Genomic DNA, 19465 nt, shown 5'->3' on the forward strand with positions numbered 1-19465 from the left:
TGAGCAAGAGTAGAACACTGGGGTAGAGATATTCCACAGCAGATTGGCACAAGAGGTAGGAGTTAGGCACAGGATACACATTTGAAAGTATCAATGTGTAACTTTGCAAGAGATAATACCTACGCAAATGAAATGACTATCATCAACTAAGTACTTACTGCATGCCCAGTATTATGCTAAGCATGGAATCACATCTTTTCCCATTTATAGTTTCTCATGGGACCAATTTTCTTACATATATTTCCTCATGGGATCAACTTTACAGATGTGGAAACCAAGGTTGCCAGCAAAAACATGCTCCAAGTCATACGGTCAGGAAATGGCAGAGCAAGGATTTGAACTCAGTCTTTATTCCCTCCAAATCCTGGGCTCTACGATATTTCAAAAAGTAGGGTGATTGAAACAAAGCTACTTGGCAGGAAAAGGAGTGGGAAAGGAGGGCACTGAAAGGAAATAAAAGAACTCAGTGCACTGAATGCCACCTCATGTCAACCAGTGAAGGAGGCAGTTTTATGTATTATCTTTAATTTTCACACACAACTATTAAAGTCAATATTATTAACCCATTTTTCATATAAAAAAATTTGCTCAAGATGATAGTGCTGATAAGTGGTCTACCTGGGATTTGAACCCACTCCATCTTTCCCCAAGATTATATTATTCTAGCCAGAATGGTAGTGATGCATGCCTGCAATCACAGCAACTTGGGAGGCTGTGGCAGGATAACTGCAAGTCTGAGTCCAGTCTGAACAACTTAGAGACACCCTGTCTCAAAATTAAAAATAAAGAGGGCTGGAGATGTAACTTGGTGGTAGAACACCTCCCTAGCGTGTACAAGGCCCTAGGTTCAACACAGCACTAAAAGAAAGGAAGAAAGAAAGAAAGACAAGTGAAGTGAGATGATATGGGTTATGTGGGAATCCGGGGAAGAAAGGCAGTTGACAAAGTCAGTGCTATAGAAAAGTCAGGCTGAGGACTAGAAAGACAATTTGATTTAGTAACCTATTTGAGAACCACTCACCACTAGTGGTGACTAAAGTCAGATGGCAGTGAACTGAGAAGACCCCAGGAAGCAGGAAAATAAAAACAACCAATTGATGAGAAAGAGTATTAGCTAGAAGGGAAGGTGGGATAGAGAGTGAGGGTTTTGGGAGATGAGATTATTCGGAGGCTGGGTGAAGGAGTCAGTGAGGGAGAAACAGAGATCAAGAAAGGGTTAAATGGTGCAGTGAGGTTTCAGAAGAGAAGTAGGGACCTAAGTGGTAGAATGCTGAGGTGGAGAGAAGAGCTAAAGGAGTTCAATCCCTCATTCATATGAGGTGGGCCAGCTGATCTGCTGAGAAAGAAAGGGAGAGTGAGAATGAAGGAGGCTTCAGGAAAGGTTGGAGCAGACCCAGTGGGAAGCTGGAAAGAAAAGTGATCACTAAAGACATCCTGGCAGCACCAAGAACTCAGCTATGGCTGGAAACCATGATGCTGTGAGTCAGTCAACCAGCTGTATTACGTGATTTGCTCTAGCAGTGCTCAGCAGGCCTGGTCCAAGAAGGGGTCCATCTAGGGCTGGAAATGGCCAGAGGCCTGATCACCAGGGGAAAAGGAGTGAAGGTGATGGTGAAAGTATAATTAAAGTGACTGACTGTGAAGTCTGAGCCAGGGAGAAGAAATTAAAAGAGATCAGATAAGCTGAAAAGACAGAGAACAGTAAAGAGAGGAAAACTTGGTAGAAAGGGGAAAAAAAAGTTTAATGGAAATGTAGGAGTGTGAAAATTGGGGTTTTGAGCACTGAAGAAGTTTAAGATTTCAGGGATGGAGCCACACTGTGAAGTAAATTACAGGTGTGGCCTGGGTATGTGGTTTTGTTGAAGTGGCATAGAGGGGGACAGTCGCTGCAGCAGAACAGTCCAGGTACTGGGAGGCTAGCCCATCACCATCCTGGATCCTCACATCTTCCAGGGAGAGTGGCAAACTCTAAGGTGCTGAGGATACTTAGTATTCTGCTCAGATTCATGTAATTTGAAACACTGATGAGCAAATCATCAATTAGACCATTGATTTTTTTTAAAAAAAGACCCTTAATTGAAGAAAGGTTTTTGACATATCACCATTATATCTCATGGTAACATCTAACAGAACAATCAGAAATAAAAAATTGTGTGGTGCAATTTTTACCCACAGGTGAAGGGTTACACTGGGATTGTCTAGGTGTCTACCTCTCCTTTAAAGTCTACTCTGGGGAACCAAACTTGAAACTGAGTGTCTGTCTTCCCATGGTTGCACTTCTCAACCAAGGGGTCGATGAGACCCTTTTCTCAATACAATGCCTGCTGCTGTCTCTGAAAAAACTGACTTGAAGGACAAAGTTGACACTTTTGAGGACCAGCCACACCACCCACTTCTCCCACAAACATGTTTATCTTAGAAGCAGCCTGTGATGCAAGCCCAGGGCAAGTGCTCTACTGCTTGGTGCTATTGTTTTAACAATAGATCAAGGATTCTCCTTCCACAGCAGATGAAATGCAGCTTTTTTGCAAAAGGCTATTACTCTCCAAGAGTTGAACTAGTTGTTTGTTTTTTCATATATATTTTTTCTTTTCTTTTCACAATATTAGGGATTGAACCCAAGGCCTTGCAAATGCTAGGCAAATGCTCCATCTCTGAGCTACATCCCTGGCTCAATATTTTTTTAAAATAATAACTTACGCAAAAGCCAGATTTTTTAAGTAGGGGAAAGCAGATCTTCTCTGGCTAGGGGAAGGGACTCAGAGTGCAGCTTATTCACCCTCTTTCTCTTCCTCCAAGCCATCCTCCAAATCCCCCAACCCACCAACCTCCTCCCCATTCCACCTGTACCCTGGCATCTAAAGCAACTTCTTAAGGGCTTCTTGAAACACACACACACACACACAAAAAAAAAAAAAAAAAAAAAACCTCACTGCATTTTCTTTCCTTTCAGCACTGTCATTTTATAAGTCTATTATTCAGTGAAGACGGGATGCAACAGGTTCACATAATAAAAATATCTAAAATATTAAGATTATCTGATCATGCCCCTAATTCTTGGTCTGTTTCCAACGACAGCTGGAAAGGCACAGTAGGACCATGACAGATTCCAGCCAGGCCTGTGGCAGAGATATAGCTAACAGCCCTTGGGGTAGCTGCCTGGCTCACACTCACTTCCTCTTCTATGGGAAGATAGTCCTCTGTGTACACAGTGGTGAGCCCCATGACCAGGATGGTAATTAGTACATTACTCCTTCCACTAGCCATAGTTGATTGGTCATAAAACTTAGTTGGTGCCATATGCCAGGCTGCCCACTCAAGAGTGAAAAGCTATCCATAGTAGAAGGAATAAAGCCACCACGGCAAGTGGAAACAGGCAATAAGCAGCGGGGGAGCCATCATTCCAGTGTTTGAGCTCCTACTTTTTACTGTTTCTGAGACTCTGCCCTCTATATGGTTTGGTTTTTCAGACTTTCCTAGGATTCCATGAGTCAGTAAATTCCACTTCCTATCTCTGCTAATTCAAATTGGGTTCTTGGCATTTGCAACCAAATTAAAAAAAAAGTAGGCAAGATAGTTGGTACATACTGTCAGTGGCAGTGTAGAACTAATCTTAGTCCCACCCGAGTTTTATCTCGAACTTGTTCTGCAGAACCTAGAAAGATGCCAGTGTAAGGCAGAATTCTAGAAGGACTAAGTGTTTTTATGGTAATATCTTGAGACAGGCCCCAGGGGAAGGAAAAGGAGACACAGGAAAGTTCTAAGCTATTTGGGCAGGATTTTGGTCTGATGAGACTGGACTCCCCTAAAGTTGAGAGTACTGGTGGTAAAATAAGGCTTGACCAACATGAAGAGGTCTCTCCAATCCCAGTCTCCATCAGCCTCCAAGACACTGCATACAGCCCTGTAATTTGAGTTCAAACTCTTTTGGTATAGACAATTCTGTCCATGTTCTTCACTGAGCAGGAAATCTTGACCTTGAAAGCTTTCTTGCTGCCAAACTTTCTGTTTTTCTTTAGGACCTGCCCTTCCTTCCAAACAACTTTGTAAATCTAGCCTCTGTTCTCTATCTTCTCCAAGACTCAAGTGCTAAGAGCCAAGTATAAGATGCATGGCATTTTTGGTCGAAAGGTGACGCCAGCTAGCCATTGAGATGATACGATTATGTTAAGATTTGCATTCATATGGATATTGGACTCCTGCTGTTCACCTAGGCCGGCTGCGGGACTCCTGGAGAGTTCCCATTGGTTGGGGAAGTACAGTAGGAGGGAGTTCCGGGGGAGGAGCTCTCTCTGCGGGTCCGGGAGGAGGCCGCGTGGGTGGAAAAAATCTGCCCGGGCGGTACCGGACATTGGCGGCAGTTTCAAAAAATAAACTTTGTTCCTGCTTGAATGGCTCGTGATTTTGTGCCCAGCCAGACTGCGGCACTCAAGGTCAAAGAGAATTCCTGCAGGGGATTTGTTTGGTTAGAACTGCAAATGCACTGAGTGGGTTTTACTTTGGAAGTCTAAGGGACCTCCTGTTCCTAGTGTAGAAATATCCAAGTCAGCTCTACTGCTTCCTGCTGGCAAACAAGTAAAGCTGGATGCTTTTGTGATGTGCTGTGGATAGTTCAGGAGCAGACATGAATGGTACAGGAAGGAATTTAGTTCTTCAGTGAAACAAGACACTAGTTTAGAACTCTGAGACCCTCCCGCAGCAGATATTGCATTGGGGCAGGGGTGGGGGTGTTGCTGAGAAATGAAGGACAGGTTTGGAAACTTTAAGTTATGACTGGCCTAAATTAAGCCAGTTTAAAGAACACAATATTGTATTTCTTTTCTATTAAGTCTTTTTAATTTTTTATTGAACCGGGAAAAGTTCTTTGTTCATTGTACTTGATGGCTAGTAAGGTAAAATTAAAATTCACAAGTAAAAATAAGCTTAAATTTCTGCTTTTTCATATGGAACAGGGCTCTTCATATTAGTATTAAGCCCAGAGGTCAAAGCACAATGTATCCAAAAGTGAAAAGCTAATGATTTTCTGAAAGATAGCATCTTATTATGGTTGAGGTATTAAGTATCCCCCAAAAGCTCACGCATGAGACAATGCAAGAACATTCAGAGGTGAAATGGTTGGATTCTGAGATCCTTAACACAATCAATAAATTAATCCCTTGATAGGATTAACTGAATGGTAACTAAAGGCAGGTAGGATGTGGCCAGAGCAGGAGGGCATTGGGAATATACCTTTGGGATGTATATTTTATATCTGGCAAGTGAAGTGCCCTCCACCTTCTTTTCAATCATCTTGTGAGTAGCTTCCCTCTGTCAAACTCTTCTGTCATGACTTCTACCTTACCTCTAGCCCTGAGGAATCAGCTGGCTTTCTTGGACTCTGAATTTGTGAGCCCCCAAATAAACTTTTCCTCCTCTAAAATTGTTCTTGTCAGGTCTTTTAGTCACAGCAGCAAAAAAAGAAAAAAAAAAAAAAACTGACTAAAACACATCTCCTTACCTTACTTTTTAAAAATTATCATTTTAAGTTCTCTAAACACTTTCTGTTCCTTCCTGAGTACATGTTATAAGGAAAGTGCTCAATAAATGCATGAGAATGAAGGAAGGAAGGAATGAGGTATCTCTATAGTTTTGGCTGTTCCTTATCCTAGAAAAAGGACATAGAGCCCAACATTAGGGCTTTGACATTGGTCCTCTATCCCCCTACCACACCTGGCCACTGAAGGTTATATCCATAACCACTTCAATGGGAACTAGTTTAGGGGATAACAAACACAGAAATGCTTTAAGGAAAGTGATGGTTTAACCTTTGGTCCTTACAACCCAGAGAACAAGGCCTGTTGTAGCAGATGAAGCATTTTACATGTTCCCCAGACCCTCTAAACTGCCTGGGAGAATGGCACCCAGCTACAGTGCCCTATCACTGCTCCACAAGCCTGACCAGCCCATCACTCAGCACGAAGAACACAAAGCTGCCTGATAGCCTGTGGCCAAGGAGCATCTGTTAAACTGGCATTGACTCTTTTGGGAACAAAGCCAATGAGCCAAGGCGGGGAGAGGAGAAATTAGGATTTAAAAAAAAAAAAAAAAAAGGAGGCGGCTGAGAGGTGGTGCTTTGTTAACATTAAAAACTTAACAGGCCGTTCATTTCTACAGCAAAGCAGAGGAATTCATTGTGGAAATGTCTGAAAGGCTCTAGCTGGCTCAATGTTGCAATGCTACTCCACAGAAGGCATGAGGCACTCAGGAGGGATGTTGGCGGCAGCTGCTCCACCTGCCAATCCTTTTTCTCACTCAATGTTCCCCTTATGGGGATAAAGCCAGATAATGGCTTTTCCTGTCTTTCTCAGAAACATCCAAGTTGATGAGTTTTGGTTTTGTTTTTTTTTTTCCTTGAGGTAGGATCTCATCTCAAATTAGACTCAAGTGATCCTCCTGCATCAGCCTCCTAAACAGCTGGGACCACAGTTGTGTATCACCATGGCTGGCCAAGCAGATAAATCTTAATGTGGGATTTCAATTTCTACTTTTCTGCTAAGAGGAAAATTGGTAGGGAAGATCTGCCAAGCCATATGTTCAAAATGTTAAGGCTCAGACAACTGATTTCCTTTCGACTAACCTTTTCATAAACTATTCCCACAAATTTCAGCCTCTCAGAACATTCACGACACAGTTTGGTATGGGTTCACTCTTCCTCACAAACAAGATATCTATATGACCACAATTTTCCCAAGTATGATACTTTGAACATTTACTTTTTTATCTTTATTGGCTTGTGAGCTTCATTAGGGCACAGACTTTGTTATTTGACTTCTATTTCTAGAGCCTGGCACAGTGCCTGGCAAACACAGTAATTCATCCAATGTCTGGTGAGTGACTGCTTACATGCAAATGCCAGATAAGGAGGAAAAACATCTGGGCTCAGTGAGCAAGAAGGTTGGTAAATATTTGGTGCTTTTTCTACATTAACTACATGATATCTCCACAATCTCCCACAAACATTAGTTTTTATAACATTTATCATAGTGAGCATCCTATTATGATTTTTCTAGTTCCTTGAAAGCAGGAACTGGGTATTTTCAATTATTTTACCTATTCCCTCACCCAATCAATAAATGACTGAATACCTAAATGAATGAATGATGCACAACTGATTCACAACAATGAATGCTTTTGACCAAACTATATTACAATCTCAGGTCCATTAAAATCTTCTCACAAGCACCAGTCTTCCTTCTTTTTTCATTTTTTTTTCCTTTCTCCCAGTACTGGGGATTAAACTCAGGGCCTCATACATGATAGGCAAGTGCTCTACCACTAAGCTACACCTCAAGCCCCTTTATTTTTTTATTTTATTTTGAGACAGCATCCTGGTAAGTTTTCCAACCTGGTTTCAAACTTGCAATCCTCCTGACTCAGCCTCCTGAGTAGCTGAGATTATAGGTGTGTGCCATTGCATCCACCCAAAGTCTGTTATAGAAAGTTCAGTCCTTAGATTGAGTGTGGTGGAAATGTAGAAAAAGCACCAACTATAATCCTAGCTACTCAGTAGACTGAGACAGGAGTATCGCAACTTTGAGGCCAACCTCAGCAATTTAGTGAAACCCTGTCTCAAAATGAAAAATAAAAAGCTTCAATCCCTAATACCAAAAGACGAAGAAGGAGGAGGAGGAGAGGAAGGGAGGAAGGAAGGAAGCAAAGGAAGGAAGCAAAGGAAGGGAGGGAGGGAGGGAAAAGAACAAGACAAAAAAGGTGGGGACAAGTTCAGTCCTTAGAAAAACACTGGGCATAAATTCGTGTTGGCATATAAACCAATGTTCATATAACACCACCAATAACAAGTGCCATAGAAAACAAATAACATTGAGGCAGATGCAAAACTGGGAAAGTGTGAACTACAGAAACAAAATAAAACTGTGCCCAGCTCTCCAAAACGGAGCTGGGCACAGTGAAAGCTGGGCACAATGGTGCACACCTGTAATCCCAGAGACTGAGGCAGGAAGATTGAGAGTTTGAGGCCAGTCTCAGCAACTTAGTGAAGCTCTAAGCAACTTAGTGATACCCTGTCTTAAAATATAAAGGGCTAGGGATGCGGCTCAGTGGTTAAGCATCTCTGGGTTCAACCCCTAGTACTCTCTCCAAAAAAAGTAGAAAGTCCAAAACAGAGGAGATAAGGTGGTTTGCAGAATGCAGAAGTACCTAAAACTTGTGACTAATTTGGTGAAAATTAACCATGTCAATAAAAGAGATTGCACTGACATCAATGACATGGATCAATTCTGAGTTGCCTGGCATATAGAGGCCAGGGATCTATGCAGGAAATGTGAGAGAAGAAATTTCTATCATGCATAGTTATACATAGTGGCATGTGGTTTGAGAGCAGAGATCAACAGTGGGTAGAGGAAAGCTTTGATTCAGAGGGCAGGGTTTCTCTCTGCTGCAGGGTTTCCTTATAATTACCAATTAGGGTCATAGCTCTGTTTCCTGTGGCAGTTTTTTTCTACCACAGAGAATGAGGTCAGAGCCCTAACCACATAGATCTATAATGCATCTAGGTGATGAAGAATATCTTCAAATATACTTGGATCATTCCCAGGAGATAGCTGGATACATGTGTGGTATTCTTAGCCTCAGTAGAAAGAGTTTCTCAAAGGAATTAAAGTGTATTCTGACATTAGTTTTTAAATCTCCATTTACATCCTTACATGATACTAACATTTATATGACTCTTAACAAAAGAGACTGAATATTACTGGATTTAGCAACCTACAGGATGGAGTTGGTCAAACAGGGCCCCACAGACTCTGAAGTTACCAATCACACCATTATTCAGTAGCACTAAGTGTGATACTATATGTGCACATTTAACAAAATTTATTATATACATGAAAGAATTACTTAGAGAATTTTCACCATTCAAGATTAACAAATCACTATTATTTAGATGATGTAAATTTTTTCAGAGAAATTAAAAGCATGCATTCAATTTCACAGTTTAAATTTACTAAAGGAAATAGATGTTGGGGCTGAGGTTGTGGCTCAGTGGTAGAGTGCTCACCAAGCATGCATGAGGCACTGGCGCTCAGCACCACATAAAAATAAAATAAAGATATTGTGTCCCCCTAAAACTAAAAAGTAAATATTAAAAAAAGAAGGGAATAGATGTATATTAGTCTAAAGAGGGGGTGGAGTAAAGTTTACAGGATGAGTAGAAAAATCAAATATCAGAGAGAGAAAAGAGGCATTATTGCATTATTCTCAAGATGAATTAATTATAAAGTTAACTGGAGGTTTTATGAAGACTCCATTACCACCACAGAAAGAACTCTACTGCTCCCCTTTTCCCTTGTTTTGCAAAAATTGGAGATCAGGGAAAGTAAGAAAAGATAGTCAATTTTCTTGGTTTACATGGTTCTTCAGCTAAAAGGTTTAGAAATGAAAATGAGCAGAAAGCAGACTAGGACTGGCTTTAGGTGGTTCCTCCTCTTAGTGGGTCCAAATACCTGGGAGCTGCATTAAAATAAAAACAGGAAACAGGGAGAGGCATGAGAGGACCAATGAACTTCTGCCATGATTGGTGAATGAGTCAGACCTATGCAACTAAGGACCAGGGGAGGCCCAAAGACAGAGAAAGAGAAAAAAGGAACCAGGAATACCAGAAGCACTGAAAGAGTTAGGCTTCCTGGCTCTTGTGTTTAAACTCCCAGTCTGTAGCTCTTTGTTAACAATCCCCTTACATGTGTTCAGACAGAAATGATGCAAGGATGAGGAGCCCTACAGTGCAGGCCAGATGCAAGTTCTGCCCGTTAGTGAAGGCTGCAAATACATCTCAGCCAAAGGAAAATTCCAGCTTAGTTGGTTAGGCTGGGACAGCATTTCCTCTGTGTCAGGAACAAGGCTGGGGCAGAGGGGCCAGGACTGGGGAAGGTTTTGAGGCAGGTCAGGCTGCAGGGCTTCTTAATTAGAAACAGGAATCAAGGAAAGAGCCTGTGGTGCAGCTGCAGAAAGAAAATCTTATACACAAATTCATGAGACTAGTTACTTCTGGGGAAAAGGCTGGGATGGAGAGCAGGGTGGCCAAAGGCACTTTAGCCTTGTCCTTAATGTTCACATTTAAGAAAAGAATAAGCAGGTAGAGCAGAGGTACAGCACACACTTAGCCTGTGTGAAGCCTTAGATTCAATATGCAACACCAACCAAGAGAAGAGAATGCATTCATATGTTATATGACTGAAAACTGATTTAAAAAAAAAAAAACTTGAATTTAAGAAAGAAAGGAAGAAAGTGAGAAAGGGAAAGAAAAGGAGAAGGAGAAAGGAAGGCACAATTAACAGATTAAGGCTTTCATGGATGCTGGGCTAAAAACAACCAACCCAAGAAGGTGGGGTTCCAAAACAAGGGAAAACGGCAAGGGATAAAGGTCTCAAATCAGAGTCGCCTGGGTTACAGGAGAATCGGATGGAAGAGACAACAGAATCTCTGAGATAAAACATGTGAGGGGACAATGACCCTTGATTAACCCTAGCCCATCCTGATAAGAGTGAGGCCCCCATAATGGCTCTCACAGAAGAATGCCGGTTCCCTGAACTGGGCCCAGCTCCTCATTCAACCATGTCCTCAGTTATGGAAAAACCTACTGCCCTGTATTCAAGAGATTCAAATGTGGAGAAGGCCTTCCTGTGAACCATCTGCAGTCTCCTGCCCTCTCTCAAACTTTCTACCAATGCTATGCCACCCCACCCCTCTCTTGGCTCAACTGGTTAGCTCCTGAAATAGAAATGGGCACCTCTGCCATAATATTCATGGTTTCCCCGAGGATTTCCCTCGGGAGAATCCGGGGGAGGGTGGAGACCACCTTTTCTGGAAGAAGATGACTTCAGAATCTGTGGTCCTGTCCTACGGGCTCAGGTAAGTGAGCAGGGAAGGTCACCGCCTAGCTTAGCGGGAGGCCAGCAGCCCTTTTGATTTCTACCGGTTCATCCATCCACACCGCACCCACCACCTTTGCGCCCCTAAGGTTCTGTGGACGATTTGCTGTGGGGGTCTCTGAGAAGATGGTGACCAAGAAGTACCCCTTCAGAGATTAGGCGGGAGGCGAGGGGTGGGGGGAGGGGAACTGGGGAGTGGGAGGAGCAGGACAGTTACCTCATTGAAGCCCTCCTGCAGGACGTCCAGTAAGTTCCCACGGGTCAGGCAGGCTAGCATTGTTCCTGCCGGGGGCTCCCCGGGCGGGGTCTCCAGCCGGGCGGCTGTCGCCGCCGCCTCCTCCCTCCGCACACAAAGGCTCTCAGCTCAGCTCATTGGGCTCTCTCTGGAGTCCCGCATGCCACTTACTGGAAATCTAGACCCAAGCCAAACTAGAGGTTTGCACTGGGCATGCTCAAGCGGGGGCCTCTGCCGGAGGGGCCCGGCGCCGCCGTGGTTCCTATAGAAACAGCTGGGCGCGCTCTGGATGAAGGGGCTGCAGGCGGGCCGCCCCAGGCCCGGCGTTCGTGCGGGGAGCCCGTGGGCGCGCAGGCGGGCGGGCTAACGTGTGCGTGCGCGCGTCTCTCTCTCTCTCTCTCTCTCACACACACACACACACACACACACACACACACACGCTCTCACTCCGGGCGGTGGGATGGACGTTTGTGGGTGCGCTGCAAACCCCGACACACACCAGTTTTGCTGGCAGGGGTGCGGGTATCCGCGCGCGCTTTGCGTGCATTCAGTCTTACACATACACCCGCCGACACACAGGCGGGCGTGCCAGTGTGCGCATATGCTTGCAATCACACAAACGCGCACACACCAAGCTTGCAGTTGGTGTGCTGGCTAGAGCGTGCATGCATACACACACACACACACACACACACACACACTGCTGGTTTAAGGCCGCAAGCACCCCCACCACATTCACAAGGTGGGTGGGAAAGGGAATGAATCAGAGCAAACAGCAATCTTTTTTCCATGTGGCAGTACAGTGAGGCTAGGCTAAAATAAGAGGAAGCAGAAAGGAGAGGAAGAAAAAAATAAAGAGGGGTTAAAGAACTTTGGGTAGTGATTGTAACATATTTAACAGGACAGTGCTAAACAAATCACAGGATCACAGCAAAAGCATCAGTAAACAAGCATGACCAAGGCTTAACCAAAATGTGTTTCTTCTTTCTTTTAAAGGTAAACTGCCAAAATTTAAAACCCAGCCTGGGCTCAGTAATCCCAATGACCGAGGAGGCTGAGGGAGGAGGATACAAGTTCCAGGACAACCTCAGGAATTTAGTGAGGTACTAAGCAATTTAACAGGAACTTGTTTCAAACTTTAAAATAAAAAGGGGCTGGGACTGTGGCTCAGAGGTAAAGTGCCCCTGGGTTTGATACCCAGTATCCAAAAGAAAGAAAGAAAACCCATACTTATTATTGAGGTTTTTTTAATAAATAGGTTTTAATTAAAATAAAAAAAAATCACAAAAACGCCTTGGTGCATTTGAAAGAGCTAAAACCTTCCACAAGGGAAACAGAACTATTCCCCTCTGTTTCTAGGTTATTCAGGCCACAGCCTTGATTATTTATTTTGAAGAACATTAGTCATTTGCAAGTTCAGTGCAAACTTATTTTTATAGAAAAACAGGAAGCTGATTGAATGCCCATCTTACATTCCACCTTACCATCCCAGATAGAGGGGAAAGGTTTACACAGCTTGTGAAGACTTACAGAGAGGTCTGGGGCTGTAGGTCAGTGGTAGGGCGCCAGCCTCACATGTGTGAGGCACTGGGTTCGTTCCTCAGCACCACATTAAAAAAATAAATAAAGATATTGTGTCCACATACAGCTAACAAATATATATTAAAAAAATATATAAGAGAAATTCAGGGCCAGGCCCTGGGACACAGCTGGTCAGTGACTGGCAGCTCAAGAAGCTAGGACTCAGCTGGGTGTGGTGGTGCACGCCTGTAACCCCAGCTATGTGGGATGGGGAGTTGAGGGGACAGGCAGGAGGATCACAAGTTTGAGGCCAGCCTGGGAAACATTGTCCTAGAATTTTAAAAGGAAAAAAAAAAAAAAAAAAAGGCCAGGGATGTAGCCTAGTGGTTAAGTACTTGTCTAGAATGTGAGAGGCCCCAAGTTCAATCTCCAATACTGCCAAAAAAAAAAAAAAAAAAAACTCTACACATGATTTTCCAGAATGCCAGATTCCCTCCTCAAACCCCCATAAGTATCTTAGCAAGAACACTCAGTAATGAGTCTTATTCAACCTAATGACTTCCTCTTCAGGTCACTAAGGAAAAAAAAAATACTGGAGCAGCCAGATTAGCAATATCTTGTCTGAATGTCTGTTAAACACAAAAATGTTTCTGGAAAAATACACAGAAGCAGGAAGCATAGAGCCAGCACAGGTGTTGAGCAGCTGCTGTAGGTTAAATGTTGTAGACTCAATTCTGGATAAGACTAGGAAAAGCTGATACCAAATCAAACTGAGCATGAGCTACCATTTATAGTCAGCTGGAGAGTTTTAACTGGCTAGAATTCCCTGCACCATTATGCCAATTTGTGGTGTAATACCATACCTATGTTAATGCAATGAAGACTTTTATAAAAATAAGTATGAAATTTCCAATTCCACAGAATTGCATGCAAAACATTAACATGCATAAAGATGTGAAACAAGCAACCAGTTGGTGGTTTCATAGGTAGAGAATTCTGATTTTAAGAGCCCATCATGCTTTGGACAGAAAATACTCAAGACACTGAGGCTTACTGACAATTATCTATGCCAAGAAATCTCTGTTTTTCAAACTTAAGTTTTGTCAAAGTAAGACCTATTAGCTCAAAGCTTTGGGAGAAGGACTTATTAAGTAACTGAATTTTGGCTCAACTCCTTATTTCACATAAAAAGGAATCAAAGCTAAGAGAGGTGCTCACAGTCACTCTTAGCAAGCCAATATGGGAGCTAAGATCTGAATCAAAGGCCTTGGAGCCTGACCCTGTGCATGGCCTTTCACATCATGCTGGAGAAATTAAGAGAGCATTGTAGTGACTTGATAAAAGATTTATTATAGGGAATATGGTTCAAGGTTGCACTATTCCCTGAAAGTCTGTAACTTTATCATTCACATATTCTAGAACTTTCCGTGAAAATGGAAATGTTCTATATCCACACTGTCTAATACAGTAGCTACTGGGCACATGTAGCTACTGAACACTTGAAATGGGTCTAAGGGCAACTGTGGAACAAAAATTCTTAATGGTATTTAATTTTAATTCATTTAAGTGTAGATAGTCTGATTTCAAAATATTGTTTCATTGTCTCTACACAACTATTGAAATGTTCCAAAAACACATTAATTCACATATAGTCAGCCTTTCACACTTGGAAGAAGCACAAAATCCCGTTGGACCGTATGATGTCTTTTTTTTTTTCTTTCGGAAGATATGTTCACTATACTTATCATGATCTGTCTTAGAAAGTGAACCAAGAACTAAGCATTAGCTCTAAGCAACACTAAGATTTATTATTCCATTATCCCTATGCTCCTCTTGTGATAGCAACACAAGAGTTGGGAAAATAAGTGGGTTAGCTGAAAGAACTAGGATAACTGGGGCAATGATCAACATCATGTAGTCCCTGTATGTGGGAAAACTGCAAGCAGTCTGGTTAGCTGGAACCACTCCCACTGCTGCAGGCCTGTCATTCACTCTGCCTAGGAGAAGCCAAGAATCACCCCAAACTGCTTTCTGCATATCTCTGCCATGCTATTTGATTTCTGAACTTATATCTGGTCTCCTCAGTCCTGTATTATTTTGGCAATAATGACAAACATTTCCCCCACAAACTAAAAACTACCCAAATATCTAATATAATGGTAAAACAGCAAGTTGAAATTTCACTATGTGCCAAGTCCTATACTAAGCACAAATATGTATATATTTTTTGGGAGGTCACTATTTCCATAATGTGTGTGTGTGTGTGTGTGTGTGTGTGTCTCTCTTTCTCTCTCTAAAATATGAAGGACAAGAAGTTTGAAAGCTAAGTAATTTACTCCAGGTGCAATAGCTACTAAATGGTGAAGCCAAATTCCAGGCTTTTAACCATTATATAGTACTTTTATAGGATGCTTGCTACATAAAAAGTACTCAATAAATGAATGAATGAGTAATGAATGAACCAATGTACAGTTACCAAACACATTCATTATCCTTTCTATTAATAAATCCAATAACATGTTTCCCTAAGTATGACTTTAAGCCTTAAACAAAGCTGTCATTTGGTGAAAATATTGCCTGTGACTTCTTTCTGAGTAAAAGATGTGTGAAATTCACACCTATGAGAAATTTAACACATCTATAATGGGCAATCATTCATGACCATAAAGAAGCAGAAAGGCAGTTTCAATAAACAAATAATTAAAATTGTCAATGAAAATATATTAAATGACCTTCTGAAACAATTTCTTCATCATTCTTCTGTTTTCTCATGTTAGCTGAATTCCTTGAGAGTAATGTGTTTACAACTTCTATTACATTTACATTTAGAGGTATCAGCAAAGACCTACAAAAAGACTCATACCTGCCAGCAAAGATTATGAATAGTCCTGGCTCCTAAACTGTGTATTTATTTGTTTGTTTATTTATGTATGTCTTGCAGTGCTGGGAATCAAACCTAGGGCCTCTCACATGCTAGGCAAGCACTCTACCGCTGAGCTATACCCCCACCCTAAACTGTTCCCTTTGTCTCCAGACTTTTCCATCTGCCAGTCCACATTCATCTAAATCTTTTTTAGACAATACGTTCTCTTTGCTGCTCTATATCTTCAAACACTCATTTTTCCTAGTATATCAATAAATTCTTTGTGTTCAACTCTTAAGGCCTCCCCCAGAACATTCTGTTCAGGTTTTAGAGCTCCTCACTATCTCACAGTTTCACCGAGCTCATTTTCACCTCCATTCCTCTGCCAGGAATGCCTCACACTCTTTCAGTTACCCAAATCATCGCTATGCCTACCTAGTTCGAGTTTCGTTTTTTCCATGAATCTCCTCTGACCACTGGGTTTATTTGCAGTGCTGGAGATCAGACTCAGAGTTTCATACATGATAGGTGAGCAGTCACTATTACTGAGTCACTCTTGATTTTGATCTCTGGTCACTCTTTTTTTTTGGGGGGGGGGGTACCAGGGATTGAACTCAGGGGCACTCAACCACTGAGCCACATCACCAGCCCTATTTTGGATTTTATTTAGAGACAGAGTCTCACTGAGTTGCTTAGTGCCTCGATTTTGCTGAGGCTGGCTTTGAAGTTGCCATCCTTCTGCCTCAGTCTCCTGGGCCACTGGGATTACAGTCGTGCAATTATAGTGTGCATCGCTGTGCCTGGCTTCTGGGCACTTTTTGATTTTGATCTGTCTCAAACACTAGTTTCCCAGATGATCTCTGGCTCACTTCTTCTCCTCCTTCAGGCCTCAAATGTAACTTTATTCATTCAGCTTTCTCTTACTTCTTTCTTTCTTTCCTTTTTTGTTTTGTTTTGTTTAATTTTCATTACAGTTTTCATAGTGTAGACAGTTCCACTATAAAGATAGGCCTAAAACCCAAAGGATTTTCTGTAAAAAGTTTTACCACTATATTGACATTATTTGTTCATTTCATCCATTATCAGCCTTCCCCTGAAAACTAGTGAGGGCAAGGAATTTTATAAGTTTTATTATTGGTTTATCCCCAGAACCAAGAACATTGTCTGGCACATAGAATATGTACTGAATGAATGAATCTTCCTCTTTTTTAATATCTAGCATGTTCAATACTGTATCATTTAGCATTTAATTACAGTTAATTTAGGACTATAGATCTTTGTCTCCCTCTCTCTTTGGGCTTTTTGTTTGTTTTGTTGTTGTTATTTGTATTTGTATTTGTTGTTGTTGTTGTTGTTTTGCTTTGCTGGCAATAGAACCCAGGGCCTCATGCACACTAAGCAAGTACTCTACTAATGAGCTACACCACCAGTCCTTTTTGTTTCTTTAACTGTATTCTCAAGTCAAATATAATTTTTGATGTCCTGATATATTTTTGTCTTCTTTGTCCATGCTTTATTTCATTAAACATTCATTAAATACAGGTTGAGCACCTATGTCATATGCCAGAGGTCCTATTCTTTTAGCAAAAAGTTGAAGCACTGACAAGTACACATACATATGCACATAACACATAAAGGGGAGAAATAAGACCAGAAGAAAGTATATTAAAAGGAGGACAAGTAAAACTAAGAACCCAACATTAGGACAGAGGAACAGAGTACAGGGTGAATGTGACAGACCAAGTGGGTAGAAGAAAGAAAGTGAGACAGAATAGTGAGAGACTAAGACACTGCCAAAGTAATCACCAGATGGTAAGGCTTAATATAAATTGCACCAAAGCAGATATGCAAATATATTCTACATGAATTTTTAAAATTCACATTTCAAGTTATCTGCTAGCTATCCTGTGGATAAAAATTGGATCAAGATAGCGACATCTGGTGGACATTTTAGAAGTGACCCTGGAGTTTCTCTACAATGAAAACACCATAAATACCCCCATGCTTCTACACTGACAATCATAATGTGTTAGGGCTCCACATTACAAGAGTAGCCAATGTTACTTTATATGTTTGATCTTTCTTTTTTTGTATGTAGGGGGAGATAATGAGGATTGAACACAGAGGCACTCTATCACTGAGCACATCCCCAACCCTATTTTGTGTTTTATTTAGAGACAGGGTCTCACTGAGTTGCTTAGCAACTGGCTTTGCTGAAGCCAGCTTTGAACTCTAGATCCTCCTGCCTCAGCTTCCAAAGCTGCATGATTACAGGCATGAGCTATCGCACCTGGCTATGTTTGATCTTTCTATCTCCCAATTGACTTCCAACTGCTCTGAAAGGATGTATACAAAAATTACAAAATCTGACATCACAATTCTTCTTTTACAAGATAATTTCTTATTGTAAATGTTCACATCCTTTTAAGTTGTCTTAAATTACTTATTTGTAATATGAGAGGCAAGGCTGGAGAATCTAAAAGTCCAATGACAAAGCACTGGTCAAGAAAAATCACAACCCTTATAAAGTTTACCAAACATATGTAGCCCCAATAAAACAAAAATTTTAACAATTTCCTATTAAGAAACACGGAGGGCTGGGGTTGTGGCTCAGTGGTAGGCTGCGTGCCTAGCATGTGTGGGGTACTGGGTTTGATTCTCAGCATCACATGTAAACAAATAAAGTAAAGATCCATTGACAATTAAAAAAAAAAAAAAACTTAAAAAGAAACATGGAGTGATCTGGGCATGGTGGTGCACACCTGTAATCCCAGTAGCCTGGGACAGCTGAAGCAGGAGGATCGCTATGTCCAAAGCCAGCTTTATCAACTTAGCAAGGCCCTAAAGCTACTTATCCAGGCCCTGTCTCAAAAATAAAAAATAAAAAAAAGAAGCACTGGGGCTGGGGCTCAGTGGTTAAACACCTTTAGGTTCAATCCCTGGTACCAAAAAAAAAAAGAAAGAAAGAAAGAAAAGAAAAGAAAAAGAAAGAAACATGGGGTGAAAAAAAAGCAAAGTCAAAAGGCTGGCACATAAGCTGGGTGTGGTAGCACATGCCTATGATCCCAGCTATTTGGGAGGCTGAGGCAGGAAGATCATAAGATTGAGGCCAGCTTCTACAGTTTAGCAAGACCCTATCTGAAAATAAAAACGGCTGAGAATGTAGCTTAATAGTAGAACTATTCTGGGTTCAACTCCAATACCAGAAGAAAAAAAAATTTAAACTTGTACATAATATGATCTCATGTAGAACATTCATAAAGAAAAAAAGATTAGACAAATATATTCCAAAATATGAACAATGTTTACTTCTGGATGGACAACTTGTGGCCTGGTGTGTTTTTTTTTTTTTAACTTCTTTTTGATATTTATCAAATACTTTGTAATTAATATATGTTATTTCTAAGTCAAACTTTGTCTTTTAAACAATGCATATGTTCTTATTAACAGCTAGAGTTTTTCAACTTCTGTCTGACTTTATTAATTTCAGAAAAAGATGATGAATCAAGGCTTATGTGAGCTAGAATTTCCATAAGGAGAAACAAGAAAAGAAGGCAAACATAAAAATTCTGTTCCAGGATGTGAGTTCTAGTGGCGAAATCCCCCCAGATATAGAGGTATCCTGAAATTCCAGTAATGTCACCACATTCCTCTCAGTAGTGCACCACAGACTTACAGAGGGCTTTGCTGGCACCAAGGAGTTACCGAATCTCATAATCACTTGAGTTCCCATCTTCAGAGTCCCCAGAAGGCCAAATCAGAGCCACCTTAAAATAGGAAAAGAAAGAAATGGGCAAATATTCAGGAAGAGAAAGAAATTCCACAAGCTAAAACAACTAGTTGGATCAGGCCCTGTCCCCCAAACCTATCTTAAGCATCTTGAAATACCAAAATAATACCTTGGTTAGCAGGAAATCTAGC

General features: G+C 41.4%; 1 protein-coding gene across 5 annotated transcripts in view; it reads right to left on the bottom strand.

The window, feature by feature from the left end:
- The window catches only part of Dixdc1 (DIX domain containing 1), a 79555-nt gene that overhangs the window by 58706 nt on the left and 1384 nt on the right, over positions 1-19465 (bottom strand). For 3 of the 5 annotated variants that reach the window (XM_058586301.1, XM_058586303.1, XM_058586304.1), the window contains one exon: positions 19221-19311. In XM_058586301.1, coding sequence (XP_058442284.1) covers positions 19221-19277 — 57 coding nt within the window. In that variant the 5' untranslated portion in view covers positions 19278-19311. Of the gene's footprint in view, positions 1-11142; positions 11465-19220; positions 19312-19465 lie in introns of those variants that run through there. The other 2 variants (XM_058586299.1, XM_058586305.1) reach the window with 2 other exon arrangements.

Source organism: Marmota monax, unplaced genomic scaffold (assembly GCF_021218885.2).
Source record: "Marmota monax isolate L192 unplaced genomic scaffold, Marmota_monax_Labrador192_F-V1.1 WCK01_AAM20220418_F8-fsc00045, whole genome shotgun sequence".
Classification (NCBI taxonomy): Eukaryota; Metazoa; Chordata; class Mammalia; order Rodentia; family Sciuridae; genus Marmota; species Marmota monax.